This window comes from Panthera onca, chromosome F2, assembly GCF_046562875.1.
Source record: "Panthera onca isolate mPanOnc1 chromosome F2, mPanOnc1 haplotype 2, whole genome shotgun sequence".
Lineage (NCBI taxonomy): Eukaryota > Metazoa > Chordata > Mammalia > Carnivora > Felidae > Panthera > Panthera onca.
This window is the reverse complement of record NC_138356.1, coordinates 33,049,580-33,076,841: the sequence shown is the minus strand read 5'-3', so window position 1 is coordinate 33,076,841 and position 27,262 is coordinate 33,049,580. Positions and strand designations below refer to the sequence as shown.

Below are 27,262 nucleotides of genomic sequence, written 5' to 3'. Positions count from 1 at the left end.
ACAATTTCTTCCTGCTGCTTAATCGCAGACTTCAGCAAGCACATCTTAAAGGAGAGACTCAGTACAATTTGTCTATAATCTTTTATTTGCCATGTGCATTAAGGTGATGATTGCCTACATGGAAAAAAATGAGGGGGTGTATAAAAGATACAGGAGTAAAGGCGCAGGACGGTCTTAAAGTACATGCATAATTTAGATTCATTCTTGTGGGAGGAAATCACAAGGAAATTAATCAGCAATGTATTTGTAGACTTTGCACCAATCATTTTTGTAAGAAACAAGTAACAGTTATCCTATGTTATTTCTCAGTCACAAGGAAGAGAGGCATCAAAAGGCAATCAGGCACAGAAAATCAAACTGGCAGTCCCGGCCCTCAGAGCTTTCTGTGGTGCATAAAACTTCTTCGAACAAGAGAAATGTTAGTGTTCCGGGCTCAGGTGGAAATAGACCCAAAACATTATCACACTAAAAAAATATTACATTTCTATCACATTTTGGCCTTTTGATAGAGTAAGTGTTGTCGATAGTCTTTCTGTATTTTATAATATTTAATAACGTCTAAAGACATCATAAGGAATAATGAAAAAGTACAGACTTCGACTAAAGAACAAGTTGTAGTTACCAGTCTAAGGTGGTAAACAGAGTCAGTGATCAGAAACACTGGGCTGAATACGGGAAAATTTACTTTAGACAATAGGGAAGATGAAGTGGTAACGAACTGAGCTTACTAGAAAGAGGTGATTGGAAAGCTTTTCATGGCAGGCATATTGCTTTACCATAAAACACAGTTTTATTATAAGACTTTGGTTTTTAGCTAAACCTAATGGCTTTCAGTAACATAATCATCTTTGTTCTGGACTTTAGGCCAGGGTAACTGTGCTGCTCCTTTTCAGTCAGAATCAATTCCTTTGGAGTAGATTACAAATGACTCCTTTTAACCCTTTAAAGTGGTGCCTGTAGCAAATTATGTTCCAAATGTGCTCCGGACCAAGAAGTTTGGCAATGAATACCCTGTTACATATTCAGCTTGTCATTCACAATTAACTCTCTCCCTCTGTTCTGAACTGTTTTATTTCTCCCAAGAGTTATAATTGAAATTGGATAAATAAATAGAAGTTTTAGGCTAGCTTCCCAAACCTTTCAATAGACTTCTAGGAAAGGAAATCTACCACTTCTGGAAAGGAAAGGAAAAGAAAAAAGAAAGAGAGAGAACTATCCAGTGATCATGCCTGAATGAAGGCTGCTGAGCTAGACTGAAATTCCATTTGATCTGTTTCTCTGTTGATTTTGTAAACCTTTCCAAAGGTTTCCATAGTAACAAGTGAATTATCCCCTCTCCCCCCAACATTTTCCAAGCATGTAACAGGGATAGATAAAGGTTAGAGAGAAAAAAGATACAATATTTTTTCTACTACCAGGATAGATCTGAAGAAGTCATGATTAGTCTTTTAAGGAATCAAGTATGTTTCTCCCACTACAGTCATATGAAAAAGTTGGGTCAGAATTTACTTACATCTCTGATGTCTGCGTTTGCTTCTGTACATGGTCATCCTGAAAAAATCCGACTTTCTAAGAAGTAATTGCTTTGACCACGGAGACAAAGAGACCGGTTGGGCTCCTGCTTTGCAGTAAGACTGTTGCTCACTGACAGAAGGTAACCAGCAATCACACAGTGAAAGCCAGGGTAATACCATTCTCATAAAATTACAGGGGAGATGCTACAGCCTGTAACTACTCTATCTAATGCAAATCTTCTAGAGGAAATTGTATTTCCTTCACCTCCCCCCAACTGGTATCAGTTAAGTTCTCTAATAAAATCTGCACTATTAAAGTGCTGTGCTTGAAGCAATGTTGAATTAAGAACAGATTCGTGTATTTAACAAGAACAGTAAAACTGAAAATATAAATAGGAAATATAAAAACCCATGTTTGATATTTATAGAAAGCAAAAACTATCCTTTGGGTTCATATGTCTTTCAGCCACCCTATAGTGCTTAGATGTGTATTTTATTTTTGAAACTCTTCTAAATTCTTTCTCTGAGCTCTCAATGCACTTTGCATGTTCAATTATTAAAGCAATTATCACTTTTAGTTCGGTCTATTTCTCCAAACAGACTGCGTCTCAGGCAGTGCAAGAGTTGTAATATTTTTACATCATTTCCCCAGGCCTAGAATTGAAGGGGCACTCAATAGGGTCTCAGGCTCAGTGAGTGCCTACTATGTGCTAGGTATCCCCTATGTGCTATGTGCTATGTGTCCCCTCCTGAAAGGAGCTTTTCACGAATCTTTCCCCCGCCTTCATCCTTCCTGCCTCATTTTTGTCCTCAGACCTCTATTTTCACAGTATTGTGGGCATATCCTTATCTGAACACATTGCACACTGTCAACTGGGCAGCATGGAAGCTTTGTCTTCATAAACCTTGTACTCTCTGTGCTGAGCACTGCCTGGCACCCAGCAGAAACTCAGGAGTGCTACCTCTCCCAACCACTCCAAAATTGTGTATGATTTCAAATCTCCTCCATGTGCTAATTAGGGTGTTTGAAAAGCAGATTTATTTAGAATACAGAGGATTTATCCACCAGTGAATAATTTCTATGTAATAAGACTTCCTGATTATACATTAAGCTTCATCTTCCAGCTAAAAGCAGAAGACATTTTCAACTGCCAAAATTCTTTTCCAGTGTTAACAAACTCAGTCTACTTATTGATAGGAGGTGATATCAACTCCATAATTCTTAGTAGAAGGATTGTTTCAATGTCAAGAATATTTTTACATTTAAGTAATTACTATATTTCATGATCACAGATATCAAGAATAGCATTTAGGCAGTTTTTTAAAAATAGTATTCCTGTCCAGTTTCTTGACTTTTGACTAACAAGCTGTAGTATTTAGTAAGATTCTTTGTCAAAGACCACTACGGTTGTATTTTCATATAAGAAATGGTCAGTTATGGAACACCAGGAGGATTTTCCTTGTGTTTTCTCTAATAGTGATATTAAAATTTTCAATAAATAGGCCTTTTCTTACTGAGATGTAATACACCTTATATTCCACAGCCTTTACCTGCTTCTCTCCATAGCACTTTATAATCACCTGATATAGTCTGTATTTACTTGTTTTTCTGTCTCTGCCTATTAGAACATTAGCTTTCAGAGAACAGGGCTTTCTTTTTTCAGAGATATATATCCACAGGGCATATCAGTGCCTGATATAAAGTAGGCTTTCGGTAAATACTTGCTGAATAAAGGGCTCTGTATAAACTAATTTAAATAATAAATACAATACGACTATAGATTATTTTCCAGTAAATTTGGACAATAGTCAAATTCATGCTAATTGACTAAAGTTACTTTCTTACTTAATGCAAATACTAGTCATTTCATGTCTATATTTTGGTCCTGAGTTCACTGTTTTGAATGAAATTGTATATACTTAGAGGTGTGAAGATAAATTATAAATTTATGAAACAAAGTCACAACCACGAAGCAAGTTCTCCTTTATAAAAATTATTCATGCCACCTGGCCAATAAACCATAAAAATCTCTTATAAGCAAACAAAATTAAAAGTTTGTCCGACATACATGTATACATATCTATGATATGAATAAACATGTCATTGGTGATTATTAAGAAGAAATAGCTTAATGATATCATGACATGAATGGTATTAATTTTAACATTATTATATTACACAATCAAATTAGTTTTTCTCTTTTCACATTATTCTGTATTATCTGTAATTAATATCAATCGGAACAATTTTTGTAAAGACCATGTAACAATTTAATTAAATTCATATACACACACCACAACTCCTGACCCAGCTTCACTCATCACACAGACACAGATACACATTAAAACAAGAATCCTGACTGACACTCATCAATGTTTGGTACACCTTTGCACTCTCAACCTTGTAACAGGGTTGACTTTCTTAGTTCCATGTAGGGATTTTCATCTTGTCAACACTTTTCCTGCATTACTTTTCTTACCACAGGGAATACAGAGGCATCCATCCACTCTTTGACTTCTATCTGTGTTTCATGCTTCAAACCATCAAAGTTGGGGACCTCAAATATTCCTGATGAATTAAGACCAACTTCATGAGTACCATGTTGCAGTACAGGTAGGAATATGAAGTGGCTGAGGGAGAGGAGAAGGTATTGGCTGGGAAACTTGCAGCCACAAGAATAGGGAGGAGGAATGTGGACACACGGAACAAAAAAAAAAGCGGTTAAAGAGAGAAGACAGGTCCAGGCATCTCATTCTTTCTTTCCTACACTCTTCAAGAATCCAGACTAAATGCAGTTGTTTTATCTTCAAAATCAGCTTTATGCCTATAATGTCAGAGGTCAAAAGAAGCAGTGCTTGCTTTATAAAACATCTCTCTATTCCCTGCAACATAATTTCCTGTAATGGACTCAATCTTTATATTCCGTATTTACAATACAAATTTAATGTGTTGATAAATTGGGAAGGATGATTTATCATCTCAAATCAAACGATTCTATCAACGTCTTTCTTCTTTTCAGGGAAGGAACTATCTAAAAAATAAAAGTTCCTGGCAAAGTAAGGGAAGACACATTTTAACATAAAAGAATAACCAGAAGGAAAGAAGGAAGGAAGGAAAGAAGGGAGGGTTGGAGGAAGGGAGGGAGGAAAGAAGAGAGGGAGGGAGGAAGGAAACACAGAAAGAAAGAATGTGTGTATTGTGTGTGTGTGGGGGGGTGGGTGTGGGTGTGGGTGTGTGTCAGAATGAGGAAAAGAAGTACTGTGTGCTGTGTATAAAGCACTGTGCTGAGTACACATCGTGTCTCATAACCTTTGCAATTCTATTACTTAGCTACCCCTACCTTCCTTTTAGAAACGAGTAAGCTTTCCCCAGACGAGGGCAGGTGCAGATAATATTCAGGGACACTGCATGGCTTACGTAGTTGTGTTGAGATTATTTTATTGTAAGATAGATATGATTTTAGGACTGAATAAGGGACAATGCACAGGGTAGCTGCTGGAAAAGACTTATGTAGAAGTGTCGTTATAATGTCACTAGTAGTGTATTGAAATCAAGAAAACGATGTTTGCTGGAACTCGTCACATGGAATGAACATTGTGGTTTAATGAGAGCTAACATTCATTTAGGGAGTGCGCATTAGGTGTTAGGCTGTCTTCTCAGAGTTTTACAGGATTACTCACTGAATATAAAAACAACCCTAGGATGGATTCCTCCTCCTCCTCCTATTACTATTATTATTATAGTTGTTGTTGTTTTTGCCCTTTTTGATGTTTAGCAAGATAAGGCTGAGAGATTAAGTGTTCTGACTAAAGTCTCACGGAGAACAAGAGGTAATGCCCTGCTTTGAACTAGTTGATCTTTCTCTGGAGCCGATGCAGTATAACATGTCATGCATGTAAGGTTGAAGGGATACTTTTGGTAGCTCTTTAGGCAACAAGGGTGGGAGACCCACAGAGACTTATTTCCATAGCAAATAGTGGTGTTTAAATTCTCAGAGGGGTGAATGCAATTAACTGCAGGGCTTTGGCTGCTGGCAAGGACATCCACGTTCAGAAGCACAGTGGACACTGAAAGAAGATTTAAAGAACACCAAGAGTATCACATTATTAGCCCATCCAGACGTTCTGATTTCCTTATCTGGTTTAAAAATTACAATATGTATGTAAGTGATGAATCACTAAATCCTACGCCTGAAACTACTATTACACGGTGCATTAACAAACTGGAATTTAAATAAGCACTTGGAAGGAAAAAATAAGTAACAATGATAATATGTGTTAATTTTGATAAAACTTTTAAGAAATTTATCAGACTTAGTATGTGAACTGTGCAGAAATATTTAACTTGAACTGCATGATATTTATATTTCGGAGAATTACTAGAACAATACAATGGTAAAACCAAAGAGGTGTAAAAAGTTAAGTTGCCAGAATTCCTCATTTACAGATGTCTGGTCTGAAACAGAGAGCTCTGACAAATTTGCCAGACTGGAAACCGAAGGGAACTGAGGGGCATGACCTCAAGCACCTTGAACCCTGTACTTGCAGCAGGGGCTTCAATCCAGGACTCCCGGAGTTAGCCTGGAGCTTCTCCCTCTGAACTCTCTGAAATTATTTCCTTAATTGATATGAGTGATACCTCAACTTTCCTTTGGTCAGTGTTTCTCAGGTTTTCACAGAAAGTTACCCACAATTCACCTTCTCTTTTGTCATTCTTGTCAGTCTACAGCACAATGTACAGATGAGGATCTTCTCTACCTGTCCCTCAGGCACATCTGCTGTCCCTGTGGGAACTCTGCCTTTTCTCCCCTCAGATATGAGCTCTGCCTTCTTTATTAAAACATCTCCTTGCTGGTACAGTCTCTAAAAATTCTTGATGAAAGTCCTTTGCTCAGGTACTTTCATGGATAACATCCAAGCATTTTCAACCACAGCGCAATCACTGACCCATCTTTTCAACAATTTAAGAAAATATATCTGCATTCTCTGTACATGTCTATATCAAATGATTTGCTGTCTTGCCTAATGTTCTGGAACTGGATCCATATCTCTTTGCCCAGAGTCAAGTGCTCTTCTGTTGGTGGATAATCTAAAAATAGCTATTAATTAAAATATTGAGTGGCTATCATGTTAAAAAATTTTCTTGTCATTTTACCTAGTACCTCCCTTTACTAATAGATTTATCACTGTTCTTTTTTTTAATCAGAGAAAACATAAAACTTCCTAATGTTTCATCCAAGTTTTCATTTGTAATATAGGTTCAAATGAAGGGAAAATTTCCAAAATGATGTTTCTTTATACTTGCCTGTTTGTACTTGACAAACAAGTCAATTGTAAATTCCTCAGTTTGGTTCATTAAATGTTTTTTACGTATCTGGAGAAGACTTTTCTAAGATTTTTTTGTAAACTAGAATAGGATTGTATTACTAAGGTTTTATCCATTTCTTTGGACCTTCTCCAGTTTCTTATGGTCTAATATCAAAAAAATCTTTGAAATCAGTAAATTTTAAAAGTATTTTAATACTTAAAAGTATTCAACACAGTTAAATGTTTCTCTTTTATAACTCACCCTACAATTGATTTTATTTTTACTGAATCTCTTTAGTGGTAATTGTTTTTGAGAATCTTGCTTTTGCCTACTTCCTTTTCTGTATACAGTTTCCATTCCATCTTGTCTTAGTTTCATCATTCTTTCCTTATAGCTTAAATCTGATTATTCAGCCTTAGTTTTATCTTCTTAGTGGTCTTCTTTTCCCATTCATATTTGAATAAATTTATTTGCATTTTCTCGAGGCTAGTGGTATTCTATCTTTTTAATCACATCCTTTGGGTGGGCCCAAATATTTAATGGTTACTAAAAGATTTTTAAAATTTTTTTTTAATGTTTATTTATTATTATTTTTTGAGAGACAGAAACAGAGCATGAGCAGGTGAGAGGCAGAGAGAGAGAGAGAGAGAGAGAGAGAGAGAGAGAGAACACAGAATCCAAAGCAGGCTCCAGGCTCTGAGCTGTCAGGGCAGAGCCCAATGCGAGGCTGGAACTCACAGACCATGAGATCATGACCTGAGCCGAAGTCAGACGCTTAACTGACTGAGCCACCCAGGTGCTCCACTAAAAGATTTTTTTTAAGAAGACTAAAACATAAGCAATAAAATTAACCTTGAACTTCCTACGGATTGTAACTGGAAGTATGAAGTAAGGTATTTATGCCTGTGTAAATAGTTTATCTCACTTCAACATATTTTAACAAATGTTGACTGTTACACACTGAAAATGTAGCAATCCTAGATCTAAAAAGTACAAAGTCTCAGAGGGGCGATAACCACGTACAGGGTAATATGTCTGTAACAAATTACCTCACAGACCTATGAACACAGTAATAGAGTTTACGGGACATGGGCATGGTGTGGAGGAATTGCCCTACCATGGTCCCTGGCGGTGTTTTATTGATGAAAAACACTTCCTCAGTAGCTTAAAACTCTGTCTCAGACCTAGCATCTTCACTGTGTTCTGAGATGAAGGGATTCTTATGAGTTTATAAAGAATAAGAAATAATGGTGAGACATTGAAACATCCTTAAAATCATAATGCTTTCCATGATTGTGAACATAATGTGTAGAATTTCACTGTAATAGAATTTACAAAATAAGAATTATATATGCTTTATCATATCTATCTATCTATCATCTGTCATCTATCTGTCTATCATTTCCTATTTACCCATTATCTTCCTATCTTAAAAACCATAGAGTTGTAAGTTGTAGGGCCACCTAGCAAAACAGTGTCCAGGGTGCTTAGAGGATGAACCATACTTCAGTGGCCAGACTCTAGTTAGGAAAGATCTTTAAAGAAGCAGAGAAGAAGGGTGCCTGGGTGGCTCAGTTGGTTAAGCTTCCGACTTTGGCTCAGGTCATGATCTCATGGTTCATAAGTTCGAACCCCGTGCCGGGCTCTGTGCTGACAGCTCAGAGCCTGGAGTCTGCCTCGGATTCTGTGTCTTCCTCTCTCTCTGCCCCTCCCAGTTCATACTCTGTCTCTCTCTCAAAAAATAATAAAATATTTAAAATTAAAAAAAAAAAGAAGCAGAGAAGATAAAGGGTAAGGGTGGTGACCAGCAGCGGCACCTGAGGCAGAGGAAGGCAAAATGTAGCAAATGTTCACGAGAAATAAAGTTCTAAATGCCCTCTTGCACAAATGTTTGATTCCCCAGAGCATTGCCCTTCTCTTTTTCCAGTCAATTTTTATCTCAGTCAACTTCTTCCATCAAACTTGCCCTCTCTTCTTTCTTGCTTTTGAACGAGAGCATCTGGCCTTATCTTTCTATTCTATTTTTTCTTCTGCTGTATTTTATCTATATAAAATTATACTTTATTGGATATATGTGGTAGTGGAGTATAAGCAAGGGGTAAGTCACCTCAAATTCTTATTGGTATGAGGCAGAGAATAAGTACATTATGCTAAAAAAGCCTGACTCACAGGATTTAGCGCTTTACTGTATGATTTTCTGCTTTGAAGAGTATACTACATTGTGGTTAGGACCAAACATTTTAATTTTATGTCATCACCTGTACGGTTGACCAACATTAGTTTCATAATGCAGGCAATGTACATACATATGAGAAATTTTAATTGAAAATAGTTCATCGATTAATTCCAGAAGTCAAATGGAATCATATTTGACTTCTGTAATATTTATTACAGAATTAATTATTAAGTGATTAGTTAGTGCCAAAGATTTTACTTATATTGTTTTATTTAATCTTGAACCAGCTATGTGAGAAAGGAATTGTTATCTCATTTTACAGGTAAGAAAACTGAAGGTCAAGTGAGGTTGAGTTCACAACGCTGGCAGAAAGTAGAGCTGAAATTTGTATCCAAGTTTGTGAACTGCAAAAGCCATGTCTAATCTATGATACCACTAACTTATATATTAAATGAAGAAATGTCAGGCAATAAAACCAAATTTAGAAAAAGCAGGGAACAGAGACCACCATCTAGGATTTTAATTCAGTTTAAATTGCTGGAATTACTGCTATCCTTTTGGAATATGCACCTGCTTTTAATGTGTGAAACAATGGGAGAACAACTTTGATTCAGAGAATTTCAATATGGAATACATTCTGATTCCCGTCCCAGTACTTCAAATAAAGGATTCTAGAGATGCATGTACAAGGATTCGAAAGATATTTACATAAAGGCAGCAGAGGAGCCTAATCAATGCATATGATATATATTTGTATTAACTTGAGATCCAGGAAGGATTTGGAGAATGTTCTCCAAGAAAATGAATCAAGTGGGTTAGAATGACTTGGAGAAAGTTTCTAATTAAAATTAGAGAAAATTAGGTCAGAAAGTTCAGTGTACACACATATGCACACACACGCACACACGCACACACACCCTTGAAAATATTGGGCTAGACATTATGCTAGTTTTTTTGTGATTTAAAAATACAATATTTAAGATGGACAAAGATCAATGCCAAGATGTATGATTGTTTATGGGCTTTTCAAACCTGCTAATTAAACATGACTTTCTATTATGGATCACATTCAGCATATACTGATTTCTAATGATAACATCAAAATTGTTACTTCAAAATTTCTAATCATTTCCAATGTAAAATGTGCATAAAATATCTTAAGTATATTAATAGAGTTCATTTCAGCCTGTCTACAAAAGTGGTATACACAGCAGTCCTGTTCTCCTAATTTCTTTCCTGTTCATATTTAGCTATAATTATCACATTGATGAGCTACTTCAGCCTGCTGAGTTGAATAGATTGAATTTTCAGGTATAATTTAGCATTACATAGCCCAAGGGTATTTCAGGAATCCAGCTCCAATCCTCATTTTGTGTGTATTTGTGTCTGCTAAAGGGCTCAGAACCACCTGGATAGTCTTTGACCTCACATATGTGTTCAAAGACAACTATTTGAATAAACTCTGCATTTGCCATTACCAGCACAGCAGTATGTGAACAGTAAATATGTAAATGAAATTCATGATTCTCTTACTGTTATAAAAACCATTTTTAGATGTTTACTTAAATGGCCTCAGATACAGAAACAGGACTATGCATGGAAAAAGGAGTCTCAAATTTTATTTTCCAAACGCTTTCCTTTGGTTTGATGAACATTAAATCTCAAGTTATCTTTAAATCATGTCTTGGAAAGCTTCAGAAAACCCACCTGGACTGTGCAGTAAATACATAAATGAGTTATTAGGGGGCTCACAAAATATGAACACAAATACAGCATGTGAAAGGTGATTATTCAATTTCAAAAACCTTTGGTTCCCAACTTCTTTTTTTAAAAGTATTTATTTATTTTTGAGAGACAGGGAGAGAGAGCACAAGCAGGGGAAGGGCAGAGAGAAAGTGGGAGACAGAATCCAAAGCAGGTTCCAGGCTCTGAGCTGTCAGCACAGAGCCCGACCCAGGGCTTGAACTCACAAGCTGTGAGATCATGACCTGAGCCAAATTTGGAAGCTTAACCGGCTAAGTCACCCAGGCACCCCTGGTTCCCGACTTCTAAGACTCCTCAAAGAAATGTTTGTAAGAAAGTAGCAATAGAGAAGGAACTGGGATTTCAGCTTATAACAACCTGATCTTGACTCAATGAGAAAAAACAATTGTCTTTTACGATTTTCTGGAAGACATTATGGTATGTATTTTCAGTAGCATAAATACCTATGTTTCCACCAGGATTAAATAGCAGATGTTTCTAATCCTACCAGGATTAGATTATATTTTTTTCTTATAAATTTAGGATTCTATGTATAATACCTCACTAAAACTAAATTAACTTTAATTTTTTTTTTTGTTTATCCAATCCATATACTCAAATTGTGCCATGTGGATAAAGTGATGCTGAGTAAAGATAGACAATACAGCTATACAACTGTTTGTATAGTTTTTATTTTAGTGAAGACATTGAGTGATAACATAAAAAATATATTCTGAAAAATATATATATATTCTGTACGTTCAAAAATAGGTGCTCTAAACATAGATTTGTGGCCCTATGACAGTGTGTATAAAAACAGCCCTTGACAGTAAGTCAGTCCATTCTTCTCTGAGATTCTGTGGAGGAGAGCTCCTTCTGTGGAAGGAGTGCTCAAAGAATAGTCACAGGTGGCCACAAGGTGTTGGTGAGAGATCTACCAAGGTTGGTGAAAAGCTTATAGAAATATGCGGTTGTATAAAGTGGATGACGATACATAATTGATATTCAATAAATAGTGTTGAAGAAGTTATTCTTTTTTATTTTTAATTATTTTTAGTTTTTTAATTTTAATTTTTTAATTTTAGAAGGAGGGAGAGAGCACGTAAGCAGGGCAGAGGGGCAGAGGGGGAGAGAGAGAATCCCAAGCAGTCTTCACTCTCAGTGCAGAGCCGGACGCAAGGCTCAATCCCATGACCATGGGATCATGACCTGAGCCAAAATCAAGAGTCAGACACTCAGCTGACTGAGCCACTCAGGCACCCCTGACAAAGTAATTCTTACGTTAACTTTGTTACCAATTTATAATGACACTCCAAACAATTGTTCATTACTCAAATTAAGATGATAATAGTTAATAGAATTGCATGCCTCATTACTTCATTCCACAAATACTTATTAAGTATACACTGACACAAGATAGAAGGGGGCACAGGAAGACAAAATAACCATGGTCTTAATCTGAAATTTTATTTACTAATAGATATCATGTGAATCCAAAGATTTTTAAAAAGAGTATTTAATGAAAATACCAGTTAAAATATTTGTTCATATCAATGAGGATAAATGAATATGGTACCAATACCTAAATGCTGATTTGAGTTTTGCAGAAGTGCAGTGAGTGGTGATAGAAGCTCATGTAATACGTCAGTAAGTATCTGACAAGAGCTAATTCCATGCAGATCACTGGGCAAGACATCTTGAGAAATTTCAGTGGAAACAAAGCAAATTATATCTATGTTGGAGAATATCATAGAATGTAAGCCAAGATATAGGTATGTGGGCTGGTGCTCATGACCTGAGTGGGTTAGTAGCAGCTGCCCAAATATCCTAAAGCAGCTGAAATAAATAAATTGCTGAAAAATATGTGCAAAGGTCTGACACATTCTTAGAAATAATGGTTAACAAATATGACTTCAGAGAATGGTAATAAGAAAAATTTTATAATGAGAACACCAAATCAAGGCATTTCTGGTCAACTGTCATTCCACTTGACATTAATCAACATCTGACAAAATTAATTATTATCTTTCTCTTGAAAACCCTATTCCTTGGCTCTATGCTATTGCTCTTTTTTTTTTAATTTTCCTTACAAGTACAAAATTAATAACTGTAGATCAAACTTTGTAAAATGACAGACTCATATTCTTAAGTTGCTAAATATATTTAAAGCTCAAGATTTGCAGCCAGACTTGCTTATTTATTTAGATAGTTCTGCAACCCAGCTGCATGAGCTTGGGCAAGTTGCTTTACATATCTATACCACAGTTCCTTCATCTATAGAAGTTTCCTCATCCAGGGGCACCTGGGTGCCCTAGTCAGTTAAGTGTCTGACTCTTGACTTTGGCTCAGGTCATGATTTCATGGTTTGTGTTAGTTCAAGCCCAATATTGGGCTCTGTGTTGACAGCACAGAGCCTGCTTGGTAGTCTTTGTCTCCCTCTCTCTGCCCCTCAAAACTAAATAAATACACATTAAAAAAAAAAAGAAGTTTCCTCATATATAACATCCTCCCAGGATTATTGTAAGAATTAAATGAATGAATATATAAACAGTGCTTAGAACAGCGATTGGCATAAGCATTAGCTGTTCTTACTAAATATATCCATGTAGATGTCCAAAAGCCATATGTATCAAATCCAGCATGTGCAAAAAATATGCTTCTTTCCCATTGTTTCTGGCCAGATCAAAATATATCATAAAACTATAATCCACTACATCTGTTTCATTTGTTCACTATATTCCTAGCAGCCAGCTCAGTGTCTGAAACATACTAGCTGCTCTACAAATATTTATAAATAAATGAAACATATTAGTTTTCTGGTTTTACTGCAACAAATTACCACAAACTTAGTCATTTAAAACAGCAAAAATTTATTCTTATAATTCAGAAAGTAAGAAGTTTAAAATAAGTCATTGGTCAGGCAACAGTCTTTCTGAAGAATTCAGAAGAGAATCTGTTTGTCTTTTCCAACTTCCACAGTTTGCTTATCTTCCTTGGCTCATGACCTGGTCCACCTTAAAAGTATGTCACTCCAACTACTGGTTCCATTGCCACATCTCCTTTTTCTTCCTTTGACCCTCTTGCCTCTCTTAAAGGATACTTGGACTTACCGATGGCCCATTCAGAAAATCCAAGATAATATCCACATTTTAAGATCCTTAATTTGATCATCACTGATCAAAATCCCTTTTGCCATATAAAATAATATATATCTATACATATGTATATGTATATATATATATGTGTGTGTGTGTGTGTGTGTGTGTACACACACACACACACACACACACACACACACACACACAAAAGTTCTGGGGATTAAGATGTGGGTATCTTAAGAAAGTCATTATTCTCTCCATCACAGTCTGCACTCTGACTCCGAAAGAGTCGTGTCTATCCCATATACAAAAGTCTCAATACAGTAGAATAAAAACTCAAAGTTCAAAATCTCATCTTGTCACCTCAAAAGTCCAAAATCCAACTGGAAAAACTCCATTATGTCTCAAGGACTGGGGATAATCCCCCATGGATCTTGGTTCCTCCCTCCAGGACCATAGTTCTGCTCTTTGGGCCCATGGTTCCATCTTTTGGTCCTAGGCTCTGCCCTCAGAGTCATCCACAATTTTTCTTGACAATAGTGCATGTTTGTAGTAGAGGAGTTTTGTCATACTGTTTCTTGTCTGTAGAATTTTGTTGAGTCCAGCAGTCCTTTTATTTCTTCATTTATTTTTTTAAAAATATATATTTTTGGAAGAGCACAAGCAGGAAGGGGCAAAGAGAGGGGGACACGGGATCCAAAGCAAGCTCTGCACTGACAGGCTGACAGCAGCAAGGCCAATGCGGAGCTCAAACTCACAAACCACCAGATTATGACCTGAGTCAAAGTTGGTCCCTCAACCAACTGAGCCACCCAGGTGCCCCAGCTGTTGTTTATTTTGTTCTTTCTTTGTCCCTTTCAGATCAAGATGGCAGTATTTCTGCTTGTATAACATCCTTAAGAACCCAGTGGTCTCCCATATATGGCATGGGGATTCACTCCATTAGACCAGAAGATCGTCCATAATCTTTGGGGGGAATCCTCTATTCCTGGATCCTGCCAAGATGGCAGAGAGGACCCATAAGACATATGCATATCTCTTCAAAAACCCTCTGTATGACTGAACACACTTACCTTTCTATCCTTTCAAAGCATTAACAAAAGATTGGCCAGCCACACATCTCTGGAGCATGCTTTCCTGACAGTGAATATCCTTATTTTGGCATCTTTTGTAGTATGGGTAGACTGAGAATTCCCAACATTATCAAATCCTGATTCCTTTTTGGTTAACAGTTATTTCCTGAATTTACCTCTTTCTCTTTACATTTTACAGTAAATAGCAAGAAGAAATCAGGTCACACCTTCAATGCATTGCTTGTAAATTTCCTGAGCTAAATATCCTAATTCATCACTTACCATGTAAATGCATTACATGTACCAGATAACAGTTCATCTGCTTTCCACAAAACTGTAGTAACAGTTAAGCAAGCTTTCTACCATTATATAACAAAGAAGCCCTTTTTCAATAACATGTTCCTCATTTCCTTTTGAGTCCTCACCAGTATCTCTCAACTTAAACATTTAATGTACTTTCTATCAATGGTTTGCTTAGTATGAAGGTAAGTATTCTTTAAGGCAATGTAGATTTTCTCTATATTGCTCCTCACTTTTTTTCTGTATCCTTAAACATTCATTTTCTACTAAAAGTTTGTTAAGCGCAATCTAATTTTTTGGATCATACTAAAAATTCCTCTAGCCCCTAGCCATTACCCAATTCCAAAACTACTTCCTGATTTTTAGATATCTGTTAGAGTTACAACCTACTTCTAGGTAAAAAAAAATCTTTATTTGTTACATATTCCTGAGGATGCATATTATCATAATAATAGTGACTTAAAACAACACAAATTTACACCAAGATACATTATAGTTAAAATATCAAAAGTTAAAGACAAAGAGGAAATTTTAAATGGTAGAAAAAAACAACTTGTTACATACCAGGGACTATCAGCAGATTCCTCAGCAGAAACTTCATAGGCCAAAGGGTGATATATTTAAAGTACTGAAAGGAAAAAACTTGCAACTAAGAATTCTCTACCTGGCAAGGTTATCATGCAGAATTGAAGGACAGATAAAAGGCTTTCCAGAGAAACAAAAGCTAACAGAATTCATCACTATTAAACTGGCTTTAAAAGAAATGTTAAAGGGATTTTTAAACTTAAAAGAAGGGTCTCTAATTAGAAACAAGAAAATATATGAAAGTAAAATGTCACTGGAGTTAATTTTAGCTTTCTAATATGAAGATTAAAAGACAAAAATAGTAAAAATAACTCTAACAACAATAGTTAAGGGATACATAAAATAAAAAGATATAAAATACAACAACAAAAATATAAAATATCCCAAATAACAAAAGGCCAGGACTAGATAACTTCACTGGTGAATCCTATCAAACATTCAAAAAAGATTTAATACCTTGGCAAGCTCTTCCAAAAAACTGAAGAGATGGGAATGCCTCCAAACTTATTTTATAAGGCTAGTTGTTACCCTGATACTAAAACTGGACCAGACAGCACACACACACACACACACACACACACACACACACAGCCAATATTCCTGATGAACATAGATGCAAAAATCCTCAACAAAATATTAGCAAATGGGATTCAACAATATGTGAAGAGGATCAAATACAATGATCAAGTGGGAATTATTCCAGGGATGCAAGGATGGTTCAACTTCTACAAATTAATCATCATGATACACCACATTAGCAAAATAAGGGATGAAAACCAATGATCATCTCAATAAATACAGAAAAAGCATTTGACAAGATTCAACATCCATTTATGATAAAAAGTCTCAGCAAAGTCAGTACAGATGGAAAGTACCGTAACATAATAAAGGCCATATACGACAAGCCCATAGCTAACATCTTATTCAATGGTGACAAGCTGAAAGTTTTTCCTTTAAGTTCAGGAATAAGACAAAGATGTCTACTCTCACCACTTTTATTCACCATAGTATTGGAAGTCCCAGCCAGAGTAATTATACAGCAAAAAGAAATAAAACGCATCCATATTGGAGAGGAATAAGTAAAGCCATCATTGTTTGTGGGTGGTATAATTTTACATATAGAAAACTCTACACAATCCACCAGAAAACCTTTAGAACAAATGAATTAATAAAATTGAAGGTTACAAAATCAATATGCAAAATCTATTGTGTTTTTATATAATAATAATGAACTATGATAAAAAACTTAACCTCATGTACATTTGCATCAAAAAGAATAAAATACCAAAGAATACATTTATTTAATCAAGGAGGTGAAAGAACTTTACACTTAAACCTATAGGACATTGATGAAAGATATTGAAGAAGAAACAAATAAATAGAAAGATATTCTGTGCTCATGGCTTGGAAGAATTAATATTGTTAACATGTCTATATTACTTGGGGCACCTGGGTGGCTCAGTCAGTTAAGTGTCCGACTTTGGCGCAGGTAATGATCTCACAGTTTGTGGGTTCAAGCCCCACATCAAGCTCTGTGTTGACAGCTCAGAGCCTAGAGCCTGCTTCAGATTCTGTGTCTCCCTTTCTCTCTGCCCCTCCCCTGCTCATTCTCTCTCTCAAAAATAAACATTAAAAATTCTTTTAAACATGTCCATAATACTCAAAGCAATCTATAGATTCAATGCAATCCTTATCAAAATTCCAATGGCATTTTTCACAGAAATAGAACAAACAATCCTAAAATTTGTATGAAGCCACAAAAGATTCCAAATAGCCAAAGCAATCTTGAGAAAAAAACAAAGCTGAAGTCATCATGCTTCCTAATTTCAAATTATATTACTAAGCTATAGTAATCAAAACAATATAGTATTGGTGTAAAACTTAACACAAAGATCAATAGAACAGAATAAAAAGCCCATAAATAAATCCATGAATACACGGTCAATTAATTTACAACAAGGAAGGCAAGAATTTGCAATGGGGAAAGGACAGTCTCTTTAATAAATGGTGTTGGGATAATGGATAGCCATAGGCAAAAGAGTGAAAGTAGACCACTATATTACACCATACACAAAAATTAACTCAACATGGATTAAAGACTTAAATGCAAACCTGAAACCATAAAACTACTAGAAGAAAACAGGCAATAAATACCTGGACACTGACCCTGGCAATGATTTTTTTTGAACCTAATTCCAAAGGTAAGGGCAACAAAACCAAAAATGAACAAATGGGACTACATCCAAAGAAAAAGCTTCTTCACAGCAGAAGAAACCAACAACAAAATGAAAATGCTACCTGATTAATGGGAGAAGATATCTGCATATCATATATCTGATAAGAGGTTAATATCCAAAATATATAAAGCTCTTCTACAACCCAGTAACAAAAAACAAACAAACAAAAACAAAGAATCTAATTAAATAATGGACAAAGGATCTGAGTAGACATTTTTTCCAAAGAAGACATAGAGGTGGCCAACAGGTACATGAAAAGATGCTCAACATCACTAATCAAAATCAAAATAAACAAAATAAATCAAAATCACAATAAAATATCACCGCACACTTGTCAAAATGGATACTGTCAAAAAGACAAGAAACAAGTGTTGGTGAGAATTTGGAGAAAAGGGAACCCTAGTTCACTACTGGTGGGAATATAAATTATTGTGGCCACTATGGAAAATGGTATGGAGGTTCCTCAAAAAAGTTAAAAATAGAACTACCATAAGATCCATTAATTTTATTCCTGGGTATTTATCCAAAGGAAATGAAAACACTCATTTGAAAACATATATATACCCCAATGTTTATTGCAACACTATTTACAATAGTCAAGATATGAAGACAACCTAAATGTCTACTGATGAATGAGTGGATAAAGCAAATGTAATACACACACACACACACACACACACACACACACACACACACACACACATATATATGCACACATACATACATATACATATGTGCATATACACACATATACATGTACACACACAATGGAATATTAGTCATAAAAAAGAATGAAATCTTGCTATTTTTGACAACACAGATGAACTTTAATGAACAAACAAAACAAAACAAAACAAAACCAGGAGACACAGAGAACAGATTGATGGTTGCCAGGGGAGAGAGGTGTAGGGGAGTGGGCAAAACGGTAAAAGGTAGTAAGAGGTATAAACTTTCAGTTATAAAATAAGTAAATCTTGGAGATGTAATGTACACCATGATGACTGTAGTCAATAATATTATATTCTATATTTGAAAGTAGTTAAGAGAGTAGATATTGAAAGTTCTCATCCTAAGGAAAAAAAGTGCAAGTCTGTGTAGTGATGGATGGTGGATCACTAGACCTATTGTGACTTACACTTTTGTAGTGTATACAAATCCCAAATCATGTTGTGCACCTGAAACTAATATACTATGTAAATTACACTATTATTTAAAAAATCCTGAATGACAGACATGTAAGAATTCCCCGTAACAATAATTCACTGTAGTATGTACACTATAAAATCTACATTTAAAATTTTTCGTAAGAAAAATTAGGAAAAAAACCCTACAAATTTATTTTCTTAATGGCTGTAAATCAAAGTATAAAGTTAAATTGTAGGTCATGTTGCATTCCATCTGGATGCTTCAGAGTAGAATCTGGGGAACCCATTTCCTTGCATCTCCTAGCTTCTAGAGGCTGCTGGCATTTCTTGACTTAATGGCCTCTTTGCCCATCTTCAAAGTACATTATTTCAACAGCTGGTTCCATTTTCATATCTCCTTTTGCTCACTTGTATCATGCTGCCTCCATTTCATAAGGGCCCTCATGATTACATGGACCCATCCAGATAATCCAGGATAATGTCTCCCCATCTGAAGATCCTTAACCACATTTGCAAAGTCTCTTTTCCACAGAAGTTAACATATTCAAAGGTTCTGGGGATTGGTACATGGACATCTTAAGGGGGACATTATTCTGTCTAACACTTTGAGTGAATGATACCCTATACGCAGGTTTCTTTGGCCACATTCTAGGGATCTTTCTCTCATAACTAGTCCTCTTATTTATTACTCCTTAATCAACATACACTTCCTATGTACGTTGCCCCTCCCCATTCCTACTATCATGACTTTTTACCACTCAAACCTCTCTCACTCAGCTCCAATCTTTCCATTGGTCAATACAGAATGCCCTAACTTACTTACATTTTTAATTCCTTGCTTCCAGATGACAATGGAATAACATCTAAAATTCTTAGCATGATGTTTATGATCTTCCAAACTCTGGCCTCAACTTTTCTTCTTTTATAGTCTTAGCTTCCCCCACCCTCCATAATATGGCAAAGGAACAGCTCTTGGTTGTTTTATAAACCTACCTGTCCATTAATAGCATTTGTTTATGATGTTTATTTTTTGAAAGGTCCTGCTACGTAACTCAAACAAAATATCTGTCCTGAGCTTTCTCCAGTACCCTCATTTTCGAATTTGTTTTTCCTTGTTCTATACTCACATGATAATTTATTTATAATATTGACCACAATCTACTACAACAAATTATAGTGATTTGTTTTATAATTAAAGTAAATATTTGTGTCTGCCTCTCCCATAAGATTAATTATGAGAACAGAGTCAGTTTCATGGGTAGCTTTATATCTCCTATAATGCCCAACACTCTGTACTTAGTGGGTGCTCAATAAAATGTTACATGAATTGTGAAATTGTAAATTGAGAAACAAACCATCAAGAGGCAAGCATATACAAAGTTGCTTAACAGTCATTATGTTGCAAAAAATAGTGTTTATTGTGGCTTAATACTATGAGGGAAAACTAAATAAATCGCCAGTATCCTCTTTTGTGATTTTTAGGAAAATAATTCTCTACTCCTTTAGCTAAAGAAATGGCCATGATAAACAATACTTCATGTTTTGAATAGACCAGATTCTCTCTCCCCCCACCTCTCTCTATTTCTCTCTTTATCTCTCCCTCTCCCACTCCCCCCATCTTCCTCTTTCTCTATTTCTGTGTGTGTGTGTGCGTGTGTGTATGCGTGTGCTTGCATGCACTGTTACGAGTTTTATATTTCTCCTCTATTCCTGTATGGGAGTAAATCAACTCAATGAAATCTAATAAGACAGAAGAACCCTGCACCTACTGATTCACCAGTACAGGGAAAATACAACCACATGGCATAATAAGCAAATGGGAAAAGGTAAATTACAACCACAAAGACTCACTATTTAGTAGTACAATGACATTCGTATTGCTTTTCTCGTGTAGACCCTAATGCTTATAATTACATGGAATATCTTACTGGATTTAATAAAAGTAGAATATGGTATCTTAAAGTTTTCAAGAGTGGTGATGGAATTGAACTGACAACATTTATTTTTAGTTAACATTCCCTGTGATCATAGATGAGAAGGCCAAGATTAAACTCTATTTATAGAGGAGGATACAAATTGTTTATCCATTTAGTTTAAAGTTTTGTTCCTTGTACAGAATGCTGACTATGCTCTTTTGTTACCAACTAGGAATCAGTTGCAGAAAACAGATTCACTTGTAGGTACTTTGTACAGAAAGGCCTTTACTATAAGGCATTAAATAGCTTACAAGATCACTGAAAGGGATGAAGAAAGAGACTTAAATTGAGCTTTCATCAAAGCTCACTCAAAGCTGCGCTGCAGAACTGAGCACCCAGATGAGCTGCCACCATTTCTCTTGGCTCAGGAAGTCACTTTCTGAGTACAAAGTAGGCTCTAGAATCCTGCCACCATTGCCATTGTCACAACTAATCTGCCTTTAGGATTAGGAAACAATAGCTCACTCCTAAACTACACTGTGCCTATTACAATAGAAATCAACAAAATAAATGACTCATGCTTGGCATTTTTAGTTTCCCAGTTTCCAAAGCAGAGCAAGTAAAACCAGGAAAAGGTTGGAATAGATGCCTGGTCATCATATTCATCATCTATGGTGAGTTGGAATATGAGAAATGTCATAATATGTTCATTTAATGCATTACTTTGCCTTAAATAGCATAAACTCAAAAAATTATGAAACTTCTATGAATAACAACAACATTTTAAAAATGAAAATCCTGTTACGTTTCTCTCCACTTACAATACTTAAGAGCGTCCATTAAATTAATTAAATCCATGGGGATGGTACCAATGGATTGCACACAATGTACAAGTTAGTCTCTGCTCATAAAAAAGTTTACACCTTCAGCTGGAAAGACAATGACTGAAAACATGACACCAAAAGCCCAGACTAGTACTTCTAGATGTAATAATCTAGATGTAAAATTTATATTGAAAAATAACACATACAAGTTTTACAGAGGATAAATATGGAGCTTGATACATTGTACAAAGTGAACACACTATGTAATCAGTACCAAGATCCAGCAACTGCCCTACTCTTACCTCTTCCCAGTCACCTCTTCTTCAAGTAAACACCATACCAACTAATAACATCATAAGTTAGTTGTTTTTGAACTTCATATAAATAGAACCATATGCTATGTACTCTTGTATTTGCCTTCTTGTGCTCAAAATTATGTTTGCAATATTTAAATGCGCTGATGGATACCAGAATATTCTATTCATTTTAATTACTTAAGAGCATTTCATTGTATCAATACACTACAATTTTTCTTGTACATTCTAATGTTGACGGACTTTAGGGTGGTTTCTAATTTGGAGCTACTAGAAATAACATATGAAAATACTTTTATAACTCTTTTGGTAAACATATGTATTTGTTTTTAGGGGGTATATATTTATATCTAGGAGTAGAATTACTAGTTCATTAGGTGATCTATCATCAGCCTTAATAGATGTGACCAAGACTTTGCTTTAATTATTGTAGCTATATAATATTTTCCAAAGTGCTTATATCCATTTTCACTCCCACCAGCAATTCAAGGGAGTTCTTGATGTTCCACATCCTTGCCAACGTTTGTCAGTACATTTATTTTAATCATTTTGGTGGGTGTGTACTGGGATATCACTATAGTTTTTAATTTGCATTTCCCTAGTGATTAATGAGGTTATAAACTATTGTGGTTTTTTTTTTTCATTTGTATATCCTGTCTTCTAAAGTGCTATTTCAAGTTTTCCTCCATTTCTCTGTTGAGTTTTCTTTTAAATTGATTTGTAGGACTCCTTTATAAATTCTGGATAGGAATTCTTTGTCAGATATATAAAAATACAGGTAGAGACAGATCAAATGATTTCTTCCATACTTTGGCTTGCTTTTCATTCTCTAGATGATATATTTGATAAATACAAGTTCTTATTTTTAATTAGGTCTATATTTTCATTTTTCCTGTTGTAGTTATTAATTTATGTTACCTTTAAGAAAATTTTGTGTTCACCAAGATAATGAAAATATGCTCCTATGATTACGCGTTGAAGTTTCATTATTTTCACACTTTGATCTCCAATATAACTGAAAAAATTTTTTGTATGATGTGAGGTGAGTGGGGCTCAGGTTATCATTTTTAAATGTTACACCAGACTTGCATTTCTAGAATAAACCCAATGTGATCATTATACGTTATCCTTTCTATAGATCACTGCTTTTGACTTGCTAATATTTTCCTCTTGTTTAGATTTTTGGATTCATGCTCATGAAAAACTTGGACTGTATGTTCCCACTCCACTGCTGTTAGCATCGCTTCTTTTGTGTGTGCTTTTTTTTTTTTCTGTGTGGAATCTCCCTTCCCTGCTTTTCCTCCAAGAGAGTTAGAGCCAGTCTCCTTTGTGGTTTTCATAGCACCTGGAACAGTCCTCGGTTAAAGGTCTCCCCACCTCCCCAGGAGATTATAAGCAGAAAAAGAATATGCCAGTATTTGTGGTTTAGAAGGTGCACCATACATCTTTCCTGAATTAAATGGAGCTGTGCTTCATTCCTTAGGGACATAATCAGATAATTGGGAGATCTTAGTTTTCATTTTTGAATCGTATTGTACCCTTTGTCAATTCACACTCACTGCAAAAACTTGATGAAAATACACTGTTCTTACTAAAATGCACAATTTAATTTCCTCCAGCAAAAAGATTTAGAGAGCCAAAACATAATCTATACTTTCAGCTAACCAGAGATGGCTAGAATGTCCCAGATTTGATCTCAAGAGAGACATGCAGAAAAAGAGAACCCTCCTTGTAATCCGGAATGCCATACTTTATGTATGACAGAAACCAAAGTCCCTTCTGTTTTCCTTCAGTCACAGACCATCACAAGCACATTTCCCATTTCTAAATCTTTTATAAAGTTATCCTGACAAACAATACAAAATGTTTGCATTGCAATAAAACTGAAGAAAGTAATTTTAACTTTTAGGTTTAATAAATACCAGCCATGTGGAAATTCTCCCAACAGTGCTTTAACCTGTTTGTAAAATGTTATAACTGTAAAATGCTTACAGATGCTAGATATCTTTTCCTTTTAACCTCAAAAAATCACTTTTATAAGGATAAGGATTTTGGCAATCACACCTTCAAGAGCAGTTATGTCATTTTTTTCCTCCTGTGGATTCACATTTCTCTTAGCTTCACTGATAAATTCATAAAAATATATGAAATAACAGATGCTATCTCCAAAAACAGAGGTCTCACCCTCCAGCATTTTAGGCTTCGCCATCAACTTTCTTTCTCTTCATTTTCCCACATTTATTTGAATTATTTAATATGTGGCTGTAGAACTTAGGCTGATTCCATCTTGCATATTATTTAAATGTGATAATGGCAGATATTTTTAAGGTGCAATAGTTCTTTACATTAGCAATTTATAAGTTGCATCTTATCATTGGACATATATTCGGCTTTACCTGTACCCTGTTATTTTGTCCCCTAACCTTCTCAGATAATTGGATTTCAAGGTCTCTCCCAAATAAATTCTAAATTGACGAACATGACATATTATTTAAAGCGTAAAAGAAGTTTTATCCAAACTCGTCTCACACTTCAAACATTCTTTCTACAGTTTGGAAAAAAAACAGATAAAAACTATGAGGAATAAAGAAGTAGCTCATTTAATCAAGGGCACTTGGAAGGGCTGAATAAATGAAAAAGAGGTCTTATTTATCCATTTTAAAATTTGTTCTTTAATTTATCCCAATAAAACAGAATTAACTTACACGAATTTATTATCTTTCTCATACTGTTCCCATCTTAGAGTACCAAAAGGTGCAAAGTGAGTAAAGCGAATTGCGCAAAAGGGCAAGTGGGAGAATGGAAACAGGAAATAAGAATCAAAGGACTTACATAACTGTCCTTCTGGAATAAGTGTCACTACAACTATCTTAGAGATTTCAGCGAAACATTTGCCCTCCAGATGTCGTTGGAGAGCTAATAAATACCCAGACACTAAAATGTTACAGAATTTTTGCAGAAAATAAAAGCAGCATTTAGAACACTTCAGCAGCACACTTTATAGGACCCTAAAGGAAACAATGTACTACATGTAGTTTGAATAGGTTCAATGATTTTGTTGATTAAGCAGCACATTTTTCATTCTATCTCAAGTGACTGCTCCATCTAATAAAGATATTTGCCAATATAAAACAGAAAGTTATGGAAAACTTAGATTGCAGTGTCCTCAAAGGATTTGAATCTAAAATAAATTTGATCATCCATGTGGAAAAACAAGGTCTGTGTCTATCAGGAAATCAATTAACACAATCATTTGAGTGAGTTAAATAATATTGTTGTTTTTCATCGAAGTATTTTTTCCCATTCAGTGCGCGTCCCTCAGGAGTATTCTCAGTACAAATTCATAATATACAACACAGGAGGGAGCACTGGAAATTGTAACATATGAACTGAAATGAAAAAGAAGCACAGACCCAAAGATCGTATTATGCATATGGCAGGTATTAAATAAGTGATTTTAATTGATATGATGGATCTACGTAATATAAGAACACATATTTTATTAACTTGTAATCAACTATGTTAAATTAAACCCCTAGAAGCAATACTTCCTTGGCGGAATTAAAAATTGTAACATTAATTTTGGCTAACATGAACTTTAAATTTGTGATATTTCAGAATACAGACAAAATGAAGACATGATTATACCAGGATTAGAAATCATAAAGTTACCATTTTAGTCATTTCAAGTATGTGAATTATGCTTGCTTATTTTTAGACCTGAAAGGACTATTTGTATATTCAGCTGTTAGGAAGAAAGGCATGAAATGTGTACAATGTTGTCATGTTATCTGGTGAATTATACAAAAATAAAAGCACACACAAAAATAAAATATACGTGTGCTTTTATCATTTCAGATATCATTTGATATCATTTCAGATATCAAATGAAAGCAAATCATTTTTCCCCAAATAATACAAAATAAAGAATCAAGTGTGGGAAAAGGGGGGGGGGGCAAAATTAGGATAATTCCTATGAGGAAAATAATATTTTTTTTAAAAACCCAGGAAATGGGTTAATATGAGAAAATCACACACCGGGCAGTTTGTAAAACATGACATTCTCTTTCACACCTCGTCCGCTCTATGTCTGACGTTTCTGTTTGTCTAGTTCCCTTCCCTCTTTTCCTGCTAGTACACAATTTTTTATGTCTTAAGACTCACTTCACACGACACCACCTTTGTGGTGCTGTTCCCAACTGCTCTAGGCACAATTATACTCAGTTCTGTCACAATGTTTTGAAAACGTAAACTTGTAACAAAGCATTTGGTACCAAGGGACAGTTTGGGATTGCTTACGTGCGATTTCCCGCATGAGAAACATGAGGTGAACGCAAAAAACAGCGCCAGCTGACTGGCAGCGAAAAGCAGCAACTCGGGCTGATGCACACCTCAAACACGCTATTTCAGGTCACTGGCCTAAGAGTCACATCCATCTGCATCTGCTACAACCTTCCCTCGGATTTCACATCACCGTCCTTCCTCTACCCCGCAGTAACACAACCACAACTCTTCTGATGCCGGAGCAAACTTCAGATTTTATGTTGTGTCATTTATGTATTTCTTAACTATTAGTAAATATCAACAATGCTACCATCTGTATTAGGTTCTTACCACTAAAAAAAAAAGTCACTAACGCAATTTTTGAAAATCCAAACCTTGATTTTCTCATTAGCCTCGTAGCTTCATATTTCACAATTTTGCATAGCGTGTTGATTTTTAGAAAAGCAAACATTGCGTCATAGCAGAACTGACTATACTCCTGTTAGTTGCTTCCTCTTCTGATTCAGTGGTACCTAGTGTATAAGGTTGCATTTATTTGTATGCTTACCTATTTTGTCCTCCATAATGTGTAAATGTGCTAACCTGGGAAATAATCAGGTACTTGGAAGAAGCTTTTGAGTATCATTATGGCTGGAAAGTCCTAAGTAGGGTAGTGAGGTGAGGGGCAGCAGTGTGGAAACAGGTAGGAGTTGGGTAAGTGCAGGGCAGAGACTGGACATTAGCCTCACCTGGTGGTCTGGAGTTG

The 27,262-nt window shown here is 35.4% G+C and overlaps 1 protein-coding gene across 7 annotated transcripts in view; it reads right to left on the bottom strand.

The window, feature by feature from the left end:
* RALYL (RALY RNA binding protein like) overlaps nucleotides 1–27,262 on the bottom strand; it is a 708,596-nt gene that overhangs the window by 210,225 nt on the left and 471,109 nt on the right. Inside the window, exon 1 of one of the 7 annotated variants that reach the window (XM_060610812.3) lies at nucleotides 1,514–1,664. The exons of the other annotated variants lie outside the window; for them this stretch is intronic. Within the exon in view, the coding sequence (XP_060466795.1) occupies nucleotides 1,514–1,550 (37 nt within the window). The 5' untranslated portion in view covers nucleotides 1,551–1,664. Of the gene's footprint in view, nucleotides 1–1,513; nucleotides 1,665–27,262 lie in introns of those variants that run through there. 7 annotated transcript variants of the gene reach the window in all.